We start from the raw sequence: 19,885 nt of genomic DNA, 5'->3' as shown, positions 1-19,885 counted from the left end.
TGCTGTTTTATTCGTTTTTTGTGTTCAAGTGATGCAAATGTTTGTTTGTTTATTATGTGCAAAAATATTACACAATGCGTTGGTATTATACTAATATTCGTAAACAGGTAAAATCTCGAATGCCTAATTTACGCTTTTCGTCGTTAGTCTGTTGTCACAGCAACTGAATTCGATCTGTTTTGCAAGAGCAAAAGGATAGATTTCTCCTCATAAGGATTTATGTCATTGTTCTTGCCTTTATCTCTTAAGAGTCCTTTCTACTTATCGCAAAGTATTGGGCGTCTATAAACTCACTTTGGGCTTTTCGTATGTAGCTCTTGTGTCAGATGAATTAATACGGGTTATGGGATATGCTTTTTCTAAAAAAATAAGGGGATGAGGTGGTGGGGGAGCCGCTGTTATCTATAATTTCAAAGAATTAAGCTCCCGTCCACGACAAAGGAATTGAAAACTGGAGCCATCGAGCAGAAATTTACAGGTTTGAATAGACGTGCGGGAAATAGCAATCGAAATAATAAAGTTGTTTTAAACTAAGAGGAATCCTAAAGACTTCTTTGCAACTTCTCGAATTTTATCGAGATTCAAAGCATCTGTTCATATTCAGGTACAGAAACAAGGCAAGGAACTGAAAGTTATTCCAAGTCCTTCTGATTGGAAATGTATCCTAAGTTTTCCTTCGAAAAATCCTCCACGAACTTCAGGTTTCGTCTGAGAAAAGTAATGGCTTCAGTTGGTGCTTCTTGCCATTCCAACGAATCTCCCACTAGCGCCTCAGTGGCGTGGGTGGTATGGTGTTGGCGTGCCACCTCGGTGGTCACGAGTTCGATTCTTGGGCATTCCATTGAGGTGTGAGAGATGCGTACTATTTCTGGTGATAGAAGTTCATCACTCTCGACGTGGTTCGGAAGTCACGTCAAGCCGTTGGTCCCGTTGCTGAATAACCTTACTGGTTCCATGCAGCGTAAAAACGCCATACAAACAAACGAATTTCCCACTTTCCCTCTTCCACAATATTTTCGGGAGAGTTTGCAATTCAGTTACCAGTTTTAAGCTCCATTGAAACTTGCCCAGGTAAAGGAGTTAATCACTTCGCCCGTTTCATAGCAGTGGGTTGAGGGCACTACCGGATCGATTGGCGTTTAAATCGTCGGCAGAGTTTGAACTCTAATTGGTCCTCGCAGAAGCTTCTGAAAGAGGAAGAAAAGGGCGTCTTCCCACGCCATTTCTTTCACCCCTATTGATTCTCCGCTCTTAACGAGCGTTTGCCAGTATTGATACATTCGCAGAAAAGATGATTACGGATATTTCGTATAGATTGTCCGGTCGAGATTGCCAGTATTTCTTACATATTCCTTGGAAGAATTGCAAGTATTTTTGAATTGATTTGCTGAAAAAGAAAAATTACATGAGTTTTGTGCGGACGGTTTGGGGAAAAATTACAGGCATTTTGTGTTAGTGGTTTGAGGGGGGTGGGGGGGTGGGGGTCGGGAACCCATATATTGTATCTTTTCTTCCAAAAATCATTTGTCGTCTCCAAATTTTGGAAAACACTACAACAAATTTTGGTAGATAAGCGGGACAAAATTCGGATGTTTTCCTTTATTATTTAAAAATTTGGTGTCGATTTTCCTGATATGAATACCAACAGTTTATATTTTTCTTCAAAATACTGCGAGAGCTCCCTTTACATTTTATGGGGAAATTACAGATATGGCGATATGTCGCATTGATAAATTCGTCCATTTTGGATGCGAGGAATGTGAAAAAAAAAAAAATGTTCCCCTCCCAACAGCCGCAGAAAAATCCGTAGAACTTGTAGACTTCTTCACAAAAGAGTTGACAGAGTTGAGGACGATGCTGGCAGAGATACCGAGTCCAGTGAAATGAAGGAAACGATGGGAACAATAAGCAAACTTGTGGAGAACACGGTTCCGAACTCAGGGGAGAATTGTTAGGCAGATGAACGTAAGTTTCAAGAAAATAACACTTTAGTTCTTGAATCTGAATCAACTTACTCGAAAGTGTACGATACAAATCGAGGAAGGAATGTTGCACCTGGTTGCAGGAAAGGCCGCTTGATCGTGTGAATTTCTACTAAGGAGAAGCCACAAGAAGATTAGAGAGAGAGAGAGAGAGAGAGAGTTATTTAAAAGGTAAATCATAACCATTTTTCCATATTCTATCCCAGAGTACTATTTAGCCTCTTTAGTCACTTCTATCAAGCTTCGGAACTCTCCGTATGCTTATGTTGTCGCATCCTTCGATGTGAAGCCACAATGGTTTTTCTGTTCGTGTATATATTTCCGGTCTGGGCTAGATAAGGGAGTAAGGTACCCCGTCCCATCGGCCTCTGCCTGAAAAGAAAACGGATACGTTTGCCAACGGTTGATTTATATAGCACAAACGCAGAGAAATGGCTACATTGTCTATGTGTTTGTTTGTTTGTTTGTACGTCGCCGTATCTCGAGCAGTCAAGTTAATGAAATCACCCGCAATTTTTCCCCGAGTTGGGTTTCCCCTCTCCTTTATCTCTCCCTTTTAGTACTCTTTATAAACTTTCTCCCCTCGTACTTCCCCTCACTTGAAGTCGCCCTTTTCATTCCTCTCGTTTTCCTTGTGCCACTTTTGGCGGATCTCTCTCTCTCTCTCTCTCTCTCTCTCTCTTTTAAGCTGAAGTTTTCTTCGTGATCGTCGGTATAATCTTCATTGTATTAATATATTTCCCAGGAGTTTGCAAGATTTTTTTTTCTATCCTCTCCCACATCCAAACGATTAGTTTTATTACAAAGCTATCGAATGGTTATTTATCTCTCCGGCCACACTTTTGCTGTCCGCCCTCAGATCTTAAAAACTACTGAGGCTAGAGGGCTGCAAATTGGTATGTCGATCATCCACCCTCCAATCATCAAACATACCAACTTGCAGCCCTCTAGTCTCAGTAGTTGTTTTTTTTATTTTCAAGGTTAAATTCAACAATGGTCGTGCGTCTGGCGTCGCTATAGGTGGCAACAACACAAGGCACTACCGAGTCGTGGGTAAGAGTTTCATCTCATTTTTGTTTACATGTTTTGTGTTATGTTCGCTTTTGGGATTATTTCGTATTGTTGTTGCTGGATCAAATTCTCTCTCTCTCTCTCTCTCTCTCTCTCTCTCTCTCTCCTCTCTCTCTCTCTCTCTCATTTGCACGCGTAATCACTAGTCACAGTTTATACCCTCTCACAAGTTTTTTTCTTTATCTGACAGCTAATGTGATCAAAGAATGAACATGTTTGCTTTTTAAACCCCGTTACCCGGAACTACGGAAATCACTAAAGAAAATTATTATTCATGTTTTCCGGTTTTCCACTGCATTGTTTACAGCGCTGGTGACTTGATATCGGAAGTATTAATCATTCTTATGTCACTCCGTTTCACATCTCGTGCCAGACTTTTCATCTGAGAGTTTGTTATTTCATTGAGTGTTTGTTTAAATGCAGTGTCGAAATATATGGTAATTTTTTAATGCTCATGACATTGAGACGGGCAACCCAATACCCAAATCTTGCCCTGACCCAAGGCATCCTGAACAAGAAGGTTAAGGAAAAAAAAGTGTACGTCTTATTGCTGGAGGAAACGTTAGACCTGCCTTTTGAAATTCACAAGGCGGGGAAAACGGGCAAAAGAAGAAAATTCCAAAGGACGTCACACAAGGAAAGAAGGAGAGATGTTTAATACATTTTTTTTTTTAAGAGGGGTTTCTGTGAATTTCAAAAAGTACACGAAGACAACTACTATCAGTGGCCCCTGGCCTTTCTCGAGATGCTCAAAGTAGAGAGAAAGAGAGAGAGAGAGAGATATGGTGGAAGGGATGGTAGGGGGGCGGGGGTGTGTTGGCAGGGAACCCCGAGACGCTGTATGAATTCTCAGACACTGATGATGTTATAGCAGAGACTCTCTCTCTCTCTCTCTCTCTCTCAAATCCCCCTCTTGTCCTGCGAGGCAATTAGGCGTCAGTCCTTTAACGTCACGGCTCCTTTGAAGAGAGAGAATGAGGTAATCTTTTCCCCGTCTGTACATCAGCGACATTTGAGATCCGGTGCGATGGACAGCTTTTTAGCTGACTTCCGCGGAGGAATTTTCTTCGCCTTTCCCGGTTTTTCGTCACTTGCAAAAATAAACTCGTTGTTAGCGAAGCAACTGGTTTACTTTCCGTTTCCGTTTTCGTATTTGACGAAGGTGGTAGCCAAAGGGATGCATTGGGGATATCAGTACTGATCTATTTAAATGCATCTCTTCATACGTGTGTCGTGGGGTTAGGAAATGCACTGTGTCCATAAAGTCCCAGTACCGTTACAAGTATTTATTGCCTGTAATGGTAGTGGGACTTTATGGACACCGTTTATGAGGAAAACAATATGGTGGACCAACGCAGGTGCGAGCAGTCAATTAGCCTCCTCTCCTCTTCGTCCCGTTAAGTTGATTACCCAACGTTTGCCCTCTCCCCCTCCCCCTACTTCTATCTCCCCTTCCTCCCCCCAACTCCTTCCATCCCTCCTCCCTCTCTCTAGCTCTGTCACTTGTTGAGGATGTCACACGCTTTCGACATCCTCTTTAAGGAAAGTGGCGATAGTTCCACAACGCACTAATCTCATGGTTTGTATCGGAAGTCTGCAAACATTACATACTGCGTAGTGTGCTGGAAACTCCCTTCAGTCAGATATTTCCCGAAACGAGGGAAAATGTGGTTTTACGAAACAATCTAGGTTTTCCCCTGTGCTGATTTTTATATTCGGATTATTGAAATCATACTAGTAGAGGTTTGATAACATTTATTTCTTACTCATGAGAGAGAGAGAGAGGAGAGAGAGAGAGAGAGAGAGAGAGAGAGAGAGAATTTTATTCAAATATCGCCCATGTATAAAGTAGATTCACACGTGAGAATCATATTTGTATTCATGCCACAGTAGAATTATGGCTGCCGTGACTTAGAACTAAGTAAAAGGACGACAAATTTACATCTTGCAAGCTTAAAAAAGTAACATTTTCTTGTTTTCATTTTAGCTTCCTTTTATGCAGAGCCTAATTGGACGGGCAGCCACTTGTTAGTCTTCCAAGGCCCAACTAATTCCGGTGTCCAGTCCACTCCGACTGGGGAATGCCTTGCTCCCAGAACCTAGTTACACCAAACGTTCGTCTGAGCGTAATATGCGGAACAAGAGACGTTTGTAACCCACATAATCCACTGAGAGAGCTTCAGACATAATCATTAACACAGAATGGCATATGAGCAATGTTATCGTATTTCGTTATGTTCAGCGACTTCATCATTTTGGTTCTGGAGTGTTCTGTAAGTTTACTAAAATCCTGTGGTTTATGAGTGTCCGTAAGTTTACTAAAATCCTGTTGGTTTATGAGTGTCTGTAAGTTTACTAAAATCCTGTTGGTTTATGAGTGTCGCTGAGTTTACTAAAACAATTTTGAATTATGATTCGAAATTTTTATGAGAGTGATGCAGCTTACACTGATATCCAGGAAGGTAAAAGAACGTAAATTATTACAATGATTTGCTTTTCAGCATCTCTGTCGTTTATTTTGGCAAGATTGATATTACGTTGGGAATTCTGCCCGTTTGACGACGCGACACTAAGCAGCGAGCTGTAGTACTTACAGACTGGAGAGATGTGACCTTTGTCTCGGCAAGCCTATTTATTTGCTTGGGTCTTAAGTACACTGGTAATGGTAAGAGAGAGAGAGAGAGAGAGAGAGAGAGAGAGAGAGAGAGAGAGAGAGAGAGAGAGAGAGAGAGGCTTTTATCGACGTCGGAATCTTAGGCCTTCTCTTTCCAGTCTGTAAGGTTAACAATTTAGGGAAAAGGAGTAAAAATCCCAAATTTAGGCTCTAGGTGATCAAAAGAAACAATCTACGTGCAGTATTTTTTCAATGTCCCTTTTCCTATCGCTTGTTGAATATGTAGATCGACTATCAACCCTGCTGATACTGGTTACGAACAGAAACGGTAGGTAAGGTTACGGCCGTCGTTTCCAATTTAGAGCGGAGCTTGACACATACGCCGATGCCTTTAGAAATTGTTTCCATGAACTCTAGCTGTTATAGAAATTCAACGAGGATAAAATTGCTCTAATATTTATATAATATATATTTCAAATAGCTACGCTAAATTCACTTATTTCCACGGTTTTGTGTGTCTCATCCCCAGTTTGGAGGGTAAACATACCAATTGGCAACAGTGGTTACGGCTCTCGCTAATAAAACAGTAAAACGCTCATGCTCTACAACAGTTTGGTTTAAAACTAGATTTTATTTATTTATTTATTTATTTAATTATTTATTTATTTTTTACTAGTTTTTCCGTGTTCATTATCATTTGAGCGCCACCTACCGTTTGCAGTACTTACAACTCCGGGGTCCTTGCGGTGTGTCCGCACACGAGTCGGGTATGCAGTTAGTTGTGCTGTTGACGTTTGACGTACAGTACGTGGTCAACTTGTTCGTAAAAATATATACAACTGTGAAACTATTTTGAAGGAAAATTCGGCCTTTTTTGACGACTATGTCGTCGCTACGGTTAGTAAATTATATAATTTGTTGAGTGTATATTATTTAATGCAATTTGGATTTATATAGATAGGGCATTGTTTGTCAGATAATGACAGTTCATTATCGAATTCTTGTACAGTATCATCTTTGTGGAGGTAAAGTTTACGGTAGATTTTTATTTTATTTTTATTAAACCGTCACCGCATTTCTTAGGTAAAATTATTTTCCTTGATTGCATTCTTTGAACGTCTCACACCATGTCGGTTGCAATATTAGTGGTTTAAAGATACTGTAATTCCTTTTATATCTTAAAATGATTTTGGACCACAGTAGGAAAGCTGGAATAAAAAGGACAACACAGGTATAACATGTCTGTTAAAGGCAAATAATGTTGCTTTGACCTTTGGCTCCCTGGGCTAGGTTAGGTGGATGGTTTCAGTAGTTAGGTGGACTCGGGTTACTTTAGGGATGGTAGCGTTGTGAATTTAGGGTGGCCATTATCAAATTCCCCAAAATTTTTTTTTTTTCCGACACCAATTTTTAACCTCAATAAATTAAACATGATTATTAAGGAGTTGAAATATAAAATTTTGTATAATGTATATGTATAATATATATATATATATATATATCTATAATTATTATTATCTATTTTAATATATATATATATATAATTATTTATATATAATATATTATTTCTATATAATTATATATTTATATATTATATATATATATATATTCTATCATATAATAATAGACTATATATATATAGATATATATTATATATATATGATATATATAATTATATATTTATTATATATATATATATATATATATATATATAGTTATAATATTATATATATATATATATATATATATATATATATATATATATATATATATATATATACTATATATAAAACTTGACTTGAGTGTTTAAATGTCAGATAGTGCATGAATAAATAACTGAAATGAGTTAATATTCAATTTTATCCATGATGGAACAGTTTAGTACATAACTGGGGGTGAAAAAATTAACATTATTTCAGAAACTAAAAGAATTAGCAATCTAATGTTTGTATTTTGCCCCATTCCTTGCCATCTCTAAGAGTTTTCGTTGGCTAGAAGTCTTTTGTACATGGCTGGGCACTCTTCTGAAAAGTTGTTACAAATTTGGAGTTCTGCTTTGACTGAGTCCACTTGCAGCCGGTTCTTTCTTCATTTCTCTCATTATTGAGAAAACCCGTTCTGTGCGAGTATCACTGAATGGAACAGAGAAAATATAAGCACTCACCTTCGTCAGATTCGTTAAAGGGACCTCAGATTTACTGATCAGCTTGAGATAACGTTCCTCACTGTGCTATCTTTCATCACAGGGTTATTGATATTTGCCTCCACAATCCCATACTCTTCATATAATTCTTCCATGTTATTTTGGCCATCAGTTCTCACTGTTTTAGTATATGTGTTTGTCTTTATTTATATTTTTAGTATTAATATATTTTTTTTGAGACAGACCCAAAAAGCAGGACAAATTAGCGTCCTTCTTAAGGTGAAGCAGGACAGAGGATAGAATCCTCAAAAAACAGGACTGTCCTTCCTAAAGCAGGACGTCTGGCCACCCAACTTGTGATGCTTTCGTGTTAGTTATTAAATAATTGGTAAAATAGGTAATGACCCTGCAGCGCTGGTTTGGTGGATGATTAGAGTGATCTGAAGCTCCCCAGGTAAGGTACAATGTAGCCGAGGTTGGGTTAAGTTAAGGAACATTAGGATGTTGGGTCTCACCTAACAACCTTGGTGTAACAGTGGGTAGATCTAGGTAATAAATAACTCCGCGTCGGGTATTTCTTTGGAAATTACAGTTTCCTTTAGTATTTGGGTTGCTTATTAAGAATTTAGCGTTATTTTTTTGGAGGTCGACAGTAATTAACCCACAGGGGCTAGTACTAAACATGGCGAAATACATTGGATACCCCATTCCCAAATGGCATTTGCATTCACGGGACCGTTTCTTGCAGTCCGTGCGGGGTTATTGCCTAGAATTACTTAACAGCGTAGTCACTCATTGTTACCTTTGGAGGAGGGGTTTCCATCGGTTAATCAACAGAACACATCGAAAATGATCGAAGATGACATTGCACTTTTGTAATCCATCACAGGATTAGAAAAGCTCTAAACTTTGGTCTAAATGCTTCATGCTTTGGGTCTGAATGCACCACTTCCCACTTAACGGAGAGGGGATTGGGGGGGATAAATCAACCTAGCCTAGGATGGTGGTTCCTACATGATTTGGGGTGGAAGGATGCCCTCTGCTCCCCTAAGCGGACCTAGGCCGTGATGAATCATGTAGTACCATTTGCTTGTTCTCATACATTGGTTGTATGTTATTGGAATTATTTTTTTAATAAAAGGAGGCAGGTTTTCCTGTACGACTAAGGCTCGTATGAAGTATTAAAGTATTTTTAATGTAAAACGGTTCCAGGAAACTATTAATTACATGGATTTATTTCCCAAAACAAAACTTCGCTGACCAAACATAGAGAACGAATGTACGAAGTTCTGACGTGGCTTGGGAAATGAAGCCTTACTCATAAATCTCTTAATTAGATCGGCGACAAATTGGGTGTGCAGTTTATCTCCTTCGATACAAACTTTGTAGTTGATTACTGTACACAGGGGGAATACGTGACTTCCCCGGAAGTACTTCATTATTGACAGTGGTAGACGTTTTTATTTTGTAGTGAATGATGCGAGACCGATTTGAGTGAGTAGAAGGACATTTAGGTTTATTTTCCTTTTGGCTAAAGTGGTTTGTGTTTATGAGTTTTGCCAGATTTTAGGTGTCAATTGACCATAGTAAGTCGTATGACTTCGTGCATGTAAAAAGGAAATAGAAATTCGTTCTCGATTTCTCGATTTTCATTCGGTTAATCGACATCGACAATTAATCGTTCTCTCTTCTTTCCTTCTTTCCCAGTGCCTGGCAGACTATCCTGGTACTGTCATGGATGTGTGTTTTGGCTCTGTCGGCCTCGAAAGAAGAAGAAGAAAGAAAAGATGTGAAGGAAGGGGAGGAAGATGATCAAGAATACGCGGACCATGGTAATTCTCTCTCCCTCTCTCTCTCTCTCTCTCATTAATTAGCAATTCTTCAGTGGTTGTAGACAATAGGAATTTCATTAGTATGTAGACTGTTTTGCATAATGTATGGACTAATGAGATTGCTGTGTTACCCAGTTGTAGCATACTTTTTAAATGCCATATCATCAATTCCAGGGGTTGTTTATGCCGCGAAATCCATACTTACCGCCGCTGGAAGCGTCTGGAATGACGAGGTCCTACAGAACGCCGTCACCCTTCGTCGTGCCATTCGCTCTGTGGGTCGCAGTACGAGGGATTTGTCCTCGATGATCGGTCCCATTTTAAACACACTCAATAATTTTATGCAGGTGAGAAATGCTAGTGGGTTGTTTGGTGAAGAGAGTGGTGCCTCTTGAGACTACTTGTGTTGATGTTGCCAAAGTTTCGCTTGGATCCACCTTCATTTTTTTCACTTGGATCCACTTTCATTTTTTTTTAACTTGGATCCACAGTCAGGTAGTGTTGTAGTTTGTAGTGATAACATTCTAGCAGATTAAACTGCAGTTCAAAGGGAATCTGTGAACATCAGGAACTTATTATAGATTTTAAAAGCAAGTAAGAATTAAGGAATATGATAATACGTCAGGTGGGTTGATGACCATTATTTCCATGTAATTTTATTGCTCTTAGCTGATATCGGTATTCCCCCTGCTACCCGTATAACGATATATACTGCTTTAATCATTTATATTTTCGAGAAAAAAAAGTAGAGATTTTCTCCTCTTATTCGGCGAAGCTTCTCTGGTTTTATGAGTCCCTTCAGCCGTCTAAATTTGCATTAGTCTATATTGGTAATATGAATAGGTTTTTGTATCCTCGTCAGTTGTCTCAATTTTGATTAATCTATATTGGTAAACATTGATACTGTACTGGTAATTCCAGGAAAGGCTCATGTCACACCGCTGATAAATTATTTCCGGTCACGGCAGGTATTTTCCTATCTGCCAGGTGTGATCCAGCTGGTGGTCAACGGCGTCGCCAGCATAGTAGAAGTGGCAGGCAAGGGCATTGTCATGCTGGCATCCGGCGTTGATGTTGGCGCCACTGCCATTGATTCAGTGGGAAGATCGGTTCAGGTGAGTCTTTGACTTTTTGCAGCTGAGATGCATTTTCTGGAATCTTTTAGAACTGCAGGAATGGTAGGAATTTGCTGAAATCATTTAGAACTGCAGGTATGGCAGGCATTTGTTGAACTCTCTTAGAACTGCAGGTATGGTAGGCATTTGCTGAAATCTTTTAGAGCTCCAGGTATGGTAGGCATTTGTTTAAATGTTTTAGAACTGCTGGTATGGTAGGCATTTGCTGAAATCTTTTAGAACTGCAGGTATGGTAGGCATTGGTTGAAATATTTTAGACTGCAGGTATGGTAGGCATTTGTTGAACTCTCTTAGAACTGCAGGTATGTTAGGCATTTGCTCAAATATTTTAGAACTGAAGGTATGGCAGGCATTTGTTGAACTCTTTTAGAACGTCATGTATGATAGGCATTTGCTGAACTCTCTTAGAGCTCCAGGTATGGTAGGGATTTGTTTAAATGTTTTAGAACTGCTGGTATGGTAGGCATTTGCTGAAATATTTTAGATCTACAGGTGTGGTGGTGATAATTTCTTCAGCGATGGAATTATTTTTGAATTCCTGTTAAAAACAAGAAGTAGGGTCTAATTTTTAGATATGTGTACTGTAACTAATATTTTCAGCCCTAAGGCACTCCTGCAATGAAAATTTTAATGTGGTATCCTAACGAATTGTTGTTAGAAATGTTACGGAGCACGTGTTAACATCTGGAATACTTAATGAACTTTGGTAGGATTCCAGGTTTAGAAGGTTCAGTAAACTTTAGCAAATAGAAGTGAAGGTTTAGTAAAGAAACACTGTTAAAAACTTCAAGTGTATATACATTTTCTTGTGGAAACAGATTTATGAACTATTTTAGTATTCAAAGTTTTAAGAACTAAATTAGTTCAAGTTCAAAACCTTGGGCTTTGTGTAAATAAAAAATGCTGTTGTATTAGTACATGAAACACCTGCTTTGTGTATAGAAGGTTTGATAGAATGTTAGTTTCCTGTCACAATAGGATTGCAGTTAGGATGCTCGAGCTACAGATATTTCATGCCAGCTTACGGTTATGAAAAGGCCACTGATCACATTTGAGAATTAAGAGATAATCAGTTTTTTTTTAAAGAGGTCAAGTGAATTCCACATAAGAAAGCTATTGGTAGCATTCATATAGAAAAAAAAGTATTAGTGTAGAAGTAAGGCTGTTGGTAGAATTCATATAGAAAAAAAAGTATTAGTGTAGAAATAATTCCGTTGCATTTCCAAGAGGGATGGCTCCGGAAGGAAATAAATATTACATTAACACCCATTAACTATTCATTAGGCAAGAAAGCGAGCACACTGTTCTGTAATTATTCTGTAATAAAATCGATTTATGTTTTGAGTGTGCCTTGGATGGGACATAATATACACGTGGTGGAACTTATACTCACTCAATCATACATGTGTATATCCTCATGTATTTGCAGTGCATATATCTTAAGAATAGTCTTATGCAAGTGTTTTGTCATATTCTGTCGTATTGTATATAATACTTCCCAAAGGTGGCATTGCAAGAGGGTCGAGACAGCAAGTTGAGTCCCTAAGGACGTTATATATCCCAAAGGTGGGATTAGATTAGCAGGCTTATTCCAGCAGTGACCTGCACCCCCTATAAGTGTTGGTAAGATGTTAATGGATATATGAAGCCTGGTAGGGACTTCTGTCTCGTGCCAGACCAAAGGAGATGCCCAACGTCCCTTTTGTCTTGCGTCTTAATACGGGGAAATATGGTTAGTGAGGATGTCCTAGTCTAGAGGACAAGGGTATAAAATATATTTTACACACAACCATTAATTAACGATATGTAAACGCTCCTATATCGATAGATATGGGAAATGAACGTATTCTGAGGTTACACGTATTTAGTGTCTTTCACATACCAGTACACAGTACAAGGGAATTTGCTTACTCGATAGTGTCTTTCACATACCAGTACACTGTACACGGGAATTTGCTTACTCGATAGTGTCTTGTCACATACCAGTACACGGGAATTTGCTTACTCGATTGTATTTATAGAGGATGCATCGCTAATAGCTTCTTTTAATTTATTCCAGACGATGTCGTCATCTGTTCCGTCTCTAGTGACAGCAGTAGTTATGGGCGGAGGATTCCTCACCATGTTCTTCCCTGGTATTCAAGACGCAATCATTTCGACAACGGCCAGGCTTGGGCTGATGTAGGTGAATATTACCCTTTTTTTATTTAGTTTAAATAATGTTAGATTCTCTTAGCTTTTTGTTAATAGTTAATGATTTATTCACCTCGTCGAATTGTTTGTAGTTTGAATATGATGCAGTGAAATTTTACCAACACTTATAAGATTGGATAAGCAACAACAAATTTTGGATGAATTAATTGTATAGTAGCAAAGTCCTTTATTATTTGCTAGGATTTTATTTTAGTTATTATTGATTTTACAGCATTGAGCATATGCTATTTCATAATCCTCGTCGTCACTTCCTTTTAGAGGCAATATGAGTAAAACTTCATTGTCTCGCAAATGTACGCCATTATTATTTGTTCTGGGTTGTCAGTATGCTGCCAAGCCGTCATGTGCTTGACAGTGTTTAGTTATATTTACCATATATTGAACAGTGCTAGTTGCGTAGATGCAAATCTTAAATTTAGGTCTAAATTCTATATTAGATTCAATTTAGCAGTCTACTCCGTTTTGCAGGTTTGCTGGAAGATTAGCAGCTGGTGCTAGATCTTACGTGAACGACAATTCCATGATGTCCACGATTCTCCAGACTCTGGAAGTTTTCACGCACAAAGCCCAGCAAGATTTTAACTAAAAGGCCGAAGGTTGTGGAGTCATCTGGGGAGACAAGTGTTAATGTAGAGTTATCATCTGTCTCGTTCTCGTCCTTCTTAAGCTTGACTGGAAGGTAATCATGGTAAAATGCAAGATCCTTGATTTGAGAACTTTTTCAGGTTCGAGAGAACGTGTAGATATTGATGTCGATTTGAGAACCTTTTCAGGTTCGAGAGAACGTGTAAATATTGATGTCGGAAATAAATACAATTGCTGTAGCGGCTGTAGAGTTAGTAACAAGCGTTTCTCATCTCCTGCCGCCACAATTATTATATTAAAGTTTTGAGTAGCTAACGCAATGGTATCAGTTTGTATAAGGACTTACTTTGATCTAAGTAACTGTTCGTTAACTTGTGTGTTGTGTGTACCGAAATGGTTTCATCAACCACTAGACTTGTTTAAAGCAGCGAGTCTTCTGTAATAAATGCTGGTTGTATGTACTCTCGCTATCGTATATCACACATTTGTGGGTCTACAAGATATATTTTAACCAGAATTGAAACATAGTAAGAAGGCAAGTGTTGGACGGATAATGTCCTAATGCTCTTATTATTTCCGATAAACACCTCCAGTAGTTGCATTGGCAGTAAATTATTCCTGTGTTTCTACAGAATAAATTTATGGCTATTAAAATATACTTAAATGGCTCTAGGTTTATAAAAAAACAGTTTAGATATTGTGGTCTGTAACTACGGAAAGGAGTGGAATAAAACATTTTATTTCTTTTAAACTTAATGGCATTTATTTACATGGAAGTAAATAAAAATTTGGTTTGAAAAAAAAAAAAAGTAATGAAATCTTATTTTTTTTATGAGAATATTTTTGCTCTACATTTCTTTCAAATGATGATGCTCTTACTCGAAAATTATCTTTTATTTTTATTCATTATCATTTATTCTCTGTTTAAGAAAATATTTTCAGATATAAAATAGCTTTTCTCACACTTCAACAGGGTTAATAAGTCTGTATAGTAAGCGACGAATATATTTTTCTGTTGACACTTCACCCGACCCAACGTGACAAGACACGAAACAAAACAAAACACAATCGTGACTTCTCGCATGAAACAGATTGTCCCGTGGGATGTCATTCTTGGGTCCAGCTAAGGTGTACAGTAAATGCATATCTGGAAAAATAATGGTCTTCGTGGTTACAGATGAGGTTAAGATAGAACCATGTACAAGCACAGGACACTGCGCGATATACAGTACTTTATTACTTACAAATGATGCTGCAGAGTTTGCTGGCGAAAGTAAGACGCATATAACACAGCATGCCATAATTTTATTATGCACAGCTGCAATCGACAGAAATGGAATTGTTACCTTTGTTTAAATAACTTTACTAAGTACTTTTTTCTGTATTGTTTACATATTGCCATCATTTAGTCAAGTTTTATTTAAGTGTATTTTAAGATTAGAAGAGACCCTTTCTCGGTCAACTTTTGCTTGTGACAATCGAATAAACGGGTGATAATATAAAAGCCCTTATGTTTCCATAATGGACGCATCTCCACAGTTTCGTCAGCAAACCCAACAGCAGCTAGTCTGTTGCTCTGAGAACAACTTAACCCTCTCTCCTCGATAGACAAGCTAACTCACAACTTCAGACAGACGTCTGTGCTTTGGGAAATTCCTGACCCTACGTCTTTGGAGGATTGGAACATCATTCCTTTCGTTGATTAAATATGAAAGAATTCATAAAAGACTAGTTAACGAAGTAGATGAAACTCTACTTCGACTTCAAAAACACTTTTATGCTACATAAAACACGGAACAAACAGCTATATATATATATATTTATATATATAAAACAAAACAAGCATTGGTGATTTCCTTCCAGCTTGCATTTCCACGGACACATGAGTACTCCAATCTTCTGGTTGGGTGGCACTGGGAGGGAGAATGTACATAGCTGCCCTTCTGCCCCACTCCTACGGTTGGTTTAAGTTCTGTTGGGCGGAGCTAACTGAGCGGATTACAATAATAGAAGTCGTTGAATCAAATATCCATCCAGTGAGTTCTTCCTGGTCTCTAGAAAAAAAAAGCTAACTTTATTGAACAACAGAAAAAATTTGGGATGTTTGTCTAACTATGCATTCGGTTTACTGGTGCAACAAAGCAACCAGACAGGATGATGTTTGTAAAAAATGATCATCAAAAGGTGGTTTTAACATTTCCTTAAATGAATTTACATTCTCATCTTTATTGCCAACGTCTTGGCTGCTGTTCTAGCAAAACCTTCCAACAGACCAAGAAGTTGTGATATAGATTGAAACCTTTCTCTTTTATACTGGTGATCTCCTGAGCCTCGGGGCCTTTGCGGTAGACGACTTTGGAATGTTGCCAATGTTTCCCCTATTAAGTCTACCACTACCCCCGCCCCATTCCCCACCCATAAAACTTCTAGTAACAACAACCCAGATATGAGTGGTTGGGAGGGTTCCTACACGGCATAAACATAGGCTAGCATGAAAAAATGGTACTACAGTTGTAGTGGCCAATGTAATAAATCCAAAAAGGGGCCAGAAGAGTAAAAATGGGGAGATGGAATCTTGCTATTTTCTTTTGTTCATTAAAGTAAACTTTTTAATCTGAATGTAGTTGAGGGAACTTTCATTTCCCGTTACTGATGAGGACGCAAATCGCAAGACGGAGTCAGGAAGTTATAAGCTGCTTTTTGAATGATGACGTCAATAGGCCGATCGGTTTTTTTTGTTTAAATTCATTCAATACAATTATTAGAACGTTTCATGGAACTTTTATTATTGAAGTTTTATACTAAAATTCGTAAAACTCACGAACTGATCGAATCCTAAACAACAGCATATCTTCGCGTTTAAATAATTTCAGAAGTCCTTCGATCTTATGTTCGTTTTACGTGCTACAAAATCACAAAGTTATAAAATCACAATGTGTGGTTTCTTCGCTGTTCTTTTCCTAATTGCTTTGTGCGTGGCTTAAAGAAATGTACAGAACTCTAATAGCAGATGACAACTTTACTCCTAGACATATTATTTCCTAACTGTTGAATCAAATTATTCCCATGAACCAATACTAGCTACTTTTTTTTTTTAACGGAATATCGCTCGCACAGGAACTACTATGCACTAATATACATACACGTACATCCATATATATACGTATATATATGTAAATTATATACACTTACGGCCTATATGAACCGACAATTTAACAAAGGGATCATGCCATACAAACGCCAAATTTTTACCATTTGCCCCATTCGCGAACATTAGGACCAAAGTATGAACAGGAAGGTTATATAGCATTTAAGTTATTTCTTGAGTGTGCCCCCAACAAAAGACTCGCCGAATTCAAATCTGGTTCCTATTTTGATGACAATTGCTTCTACCTTTCGCTGTCACAAAATAGATTGCCACAACATTTCCTTCAGTAGCACAAGTTTTATCTTTTTTTTGCAGAAATGTATTTAGTTGGTGTTTTATCTTTCTTTTACAGCAAGATATTTATTTAGTTGGTGTTTTATCTTTCTTTTGCAGCAAGATATTTATTTAGTTGGTGTTTTATCTTACTTTTGTAGCAATGTATTTAGTTGGTATGTAAGCATATTAAATTTCCTTACAAAACCTGTTTTTATAATAAAACTGTGAGCCAGAATGTTATATAATAATTCATAATAATGATCAATCTGGAGAGAATGAGGCTAACTGCGCGCACACTTTCAGGGCATTTCGAGAAAGATTCGTCAATCCTGCTCATGAAATCACATTGTGTCCCTTTTAGGTTTTTCATTAAAAAGCTCCAGTGAAAAATTAGAACTGTGAGAAACAAACAGTCAACGTAATAAAAAAAAAAAAAAAAAGCTTCCACTGTAACTAACAATTGCACAAGTTTCTACCTGTTTAGTTCGCATAACAATCAACAATGATACAGCCTAAACACTATAGGTACCGCACTTTTTAGAAGGCTGCCTTCTCACATAATACTCTGGACTCCTTTCCAAATATCTTAAAATTGAATTATTCACTTTAATATACATGCTTTAATACATACTTAGACATGCATACACTGATACATGAACACAATGTATGCATGTACTAGTATGTACGATAGAAACACTTTTTACTCTATACAAATTTAAAACTTGTCTTATTTCCCGATTCTTGGTCGGAGAATTCAGCAGTTTTATTTTCTCTTGGGCTCTGGGGTGGGGGAGGGGAAAGAAAAATATCTACACACGACATTCATACACAAACGGTGGAAAAAGGTCCTGTCCCCACGAAGTTCGTCAGCTATACTGCAATTCATCTCTTGGATTTGATTCTACGAGATGAAGAAATAATGATTTGCTCGTCAAGCATTTAAGAAAAATAACTACTGATGAATAGCAGAGCAAAGGCTGTCCAGATTTGAATGTACATCCACGGAGCAGAAGAACAGTAGTATGGCATCCGAATTCTGTGGGTCTCTCAAACAAACAATATTGGTCAGTTGCATTTCAAATTAATATTCTGAACCTGGAATGTCAATCACTATCACCAGCATCTGAGAAAAGAGAGAGAGAGAGAATGTATCCTATTATCCTATCATCTAATGATAAAAAATGCTCATTATACATGTTGTTCTCTGAATCATATGCAACGGAGTGTTTGAAGTTTCTTTATTATTAGGAATTTTCAATCCTTAAATTTCTCGCTTGGTCAAAACACAATGAAATTATTAGCTTCAAGACTAGTGCAATAACATGAAGAATCAAATGCAAGTCCTTTGTGAACTGAACTTGTCGAAACATTTTATCAATAGTAGACCGTAAAAGAAAAAAAAAACTTTTATGAAGCGGGTAACGCATAAGAAATTAAGGATGGTAATTTTATGTTTTACGAAAACCCCCATGGGAGTTTTAATTATATAGTAATAGTAATTATATTAACCGAAACTGCTGCTAATCGACAACGGCAAAGCCTTTATGTTCTAAATGAGAAGGACGAATTTTGCATTTGGTATTATTTGGTCTCGTTTCCCATGATTAAATTTAAATGAAGATAAAACCGGATACGCCTCAATTCGGTATTGGGAGAGAGAGAGAGAGAGAGAGAGAGAGAGAGAGAGAGAGAGAGAGAGAGAGAGAGTTTTTTTTGAAGACTCCCTCCCCGTGAGAAACAAAGTGCGAACCATGGCCAAATTCTTTGAATTACGGAGGTCTCGCGCTTGTCAAACCACCGAATACCAACGCCGCTTTAAGTCCAACCTGAATCTCTCTCTCCCGCGGTTCTTTCGTTGGTGTTGTGTAGAGGAAGAGAAGAAGAAGAAGAGAAAGATGAAGCCAGAATCAGTTTCGGGGACAGGACTGATGCTTCGCATCTCGGTGATTATTCCATTTTCCTAAGCCAAGGGGAGGGAAGGGGTAAGAATGGGGGTTGTGGGTGTTCAAGGGCAAAACTATTTGAGAAAGGGGGTGGGTGTTATTTAGTATACAACGTCCATCCTTAGGACGGCGGCGATGATGACCGGAAGTAAGACAGCGAAGCCGACGGAGGGGAGCGAAGCCCCGTTGCAGCCATCGGTTTTGCAGGCGCAGACCCAGCTGCGTGTGTTGTAGCCGCTCTTGTAGTAGCAGTCTTTGACGTCGGCCAAGTTCTCCTCCCAGCCGCAGGCGCGGTGGACTCTGTTCTCCTTCTCGTGGACTGCAAAAAAAAGGCACAAACACAAATTACATACTGTAGTAGATTCACATCAGCCGTGTATTTGATGTCTAGGCCAGTCTCTTATGACGCTCCTGACTGGCTGTTGATAAGCCAGTCACAGGGCTAGAAACTGAGTTCACATAGCCACGATGTGTGTTCCACCTCTCCTGAAAGACGTATACCTCAGGAGAGGTGGAACATAGATCCTACCCATGTGAGCTCTCTCGAGAGACTTGAGAGTTTCCAGCCCTGTGATTGGCTTATCAACAGCCAATCAGGAGCGTCGTATGGGACTGGCCTAGACATCAAATGCACGGTAGATGTGAACCTACTGTAGAAGAAGCTTTCGCCTTCTTTTGTTCTATACGGCTAAGCTCTTTTCTAGTAGCTTTGTCGTACACAATTTAAATGCCTATAACAATTAATAATAAAAATGATAATGGGAAAGTAAATCCATGTAGTAGTAGTCGTGTTTGGTTTTGTTATTTAAAATACTTAAAAAGATTGACAAGGAGGAAGAGCCGTGCAGGTCATCGAAAGCTTTCTGCTGTGTATATTTTAAAATAAGACCAAAAACGCATACTACTGTGCATTGCCTTTCCTATTTTATTGACTCGCGTGA

At 38.3% G+C, this 19,885-nt stretch overlaps 2 protein-coding genes across 4 annotated transcripts in view; one reads left to right on the top strand and one right to left on the bottom strand.

The window, feature by feature from the left end:
• Positions 1 to 14,334, top strand: part of LOC135204358 (uncharacterized) — a 72,863-nt gene extending 58,529 nt beyond the window's left edge. The window contains exons 1-6 of one of the 3 annotated variants that reach the window (XM_064234568.1): positions 6,406 to 6,564; positions 9,518 to 9,642; positions 9,817 to 9,989; positions 10,611 to 10,757; positions 12,838 to 12,959; positions 13,461 to 14,329. In XM_064234568.1, coding sequence (XP_064090638.1) covers positions 6,551 to 6,564; positions 9,518 to 9,642; positions 9,817 to 9,989; positions 10,611 to 10,757; positions 12,838 to 12,959; positions 13,461 to 13,578 — 699 coding nt within the window. In that variant the 5' untranslated portion in view covers positions 6,406 to 6,550 and the 3' untranslated portion in view covers positions 13,579 to 14,329. Of the gene's footprint in view, positions 1 to 6,405; positions 6,565 to 9,517; positions 9,643 to 9,816; positions 9,990 to 10,610; positions 10,758 to 12,837; positions 12,964 to 13,460 lie in introns of those variants that run through there. The other 2 variants (XM_064234570.1, XM_064234569.1) reach the window with 2 other exon arrangements.
• A 122-nt stretch (positions 14,335 to 14,456) lies between these two features.
• The window catches only part of LOC135204003 (uncharacterized), a 32,974-nt gene continuing 27,545 nt past the window's right edge, over positions 14,457 to 19,885 (bottom strand). The window contains exon 3 of the mRNA XM_064233926.1: positions 14,457 to 19,263. Coding sequence (XP_064089996.1) covers positions 19,046 to 19,263 — 218 coding nt within the window. The 3' untranslated portion in view covers positions 14,457 to 19,045. The remainder of the gene's footprint in view (positions 19,264 to 19,885) is intronic.

This window comes from Macrobrachium nipponense, chromosome 44 (genome assembly GCF_015104395.2).
Source record: "Macrobrachium nipponense isolate FS-2020 chromosome 44, ASM1510439v2, whole genome shotgun sequence".
Lineage (NCBI taxonomy): Eukaryota > Metazoa > Arthropoda > Malacostraca > Decapoda > Palaemonidae > Macrobrachium > Macrobrachium nipponense.
This window is presented reverse-complemented; position numbering and strand designations above follow the sequence as displayed.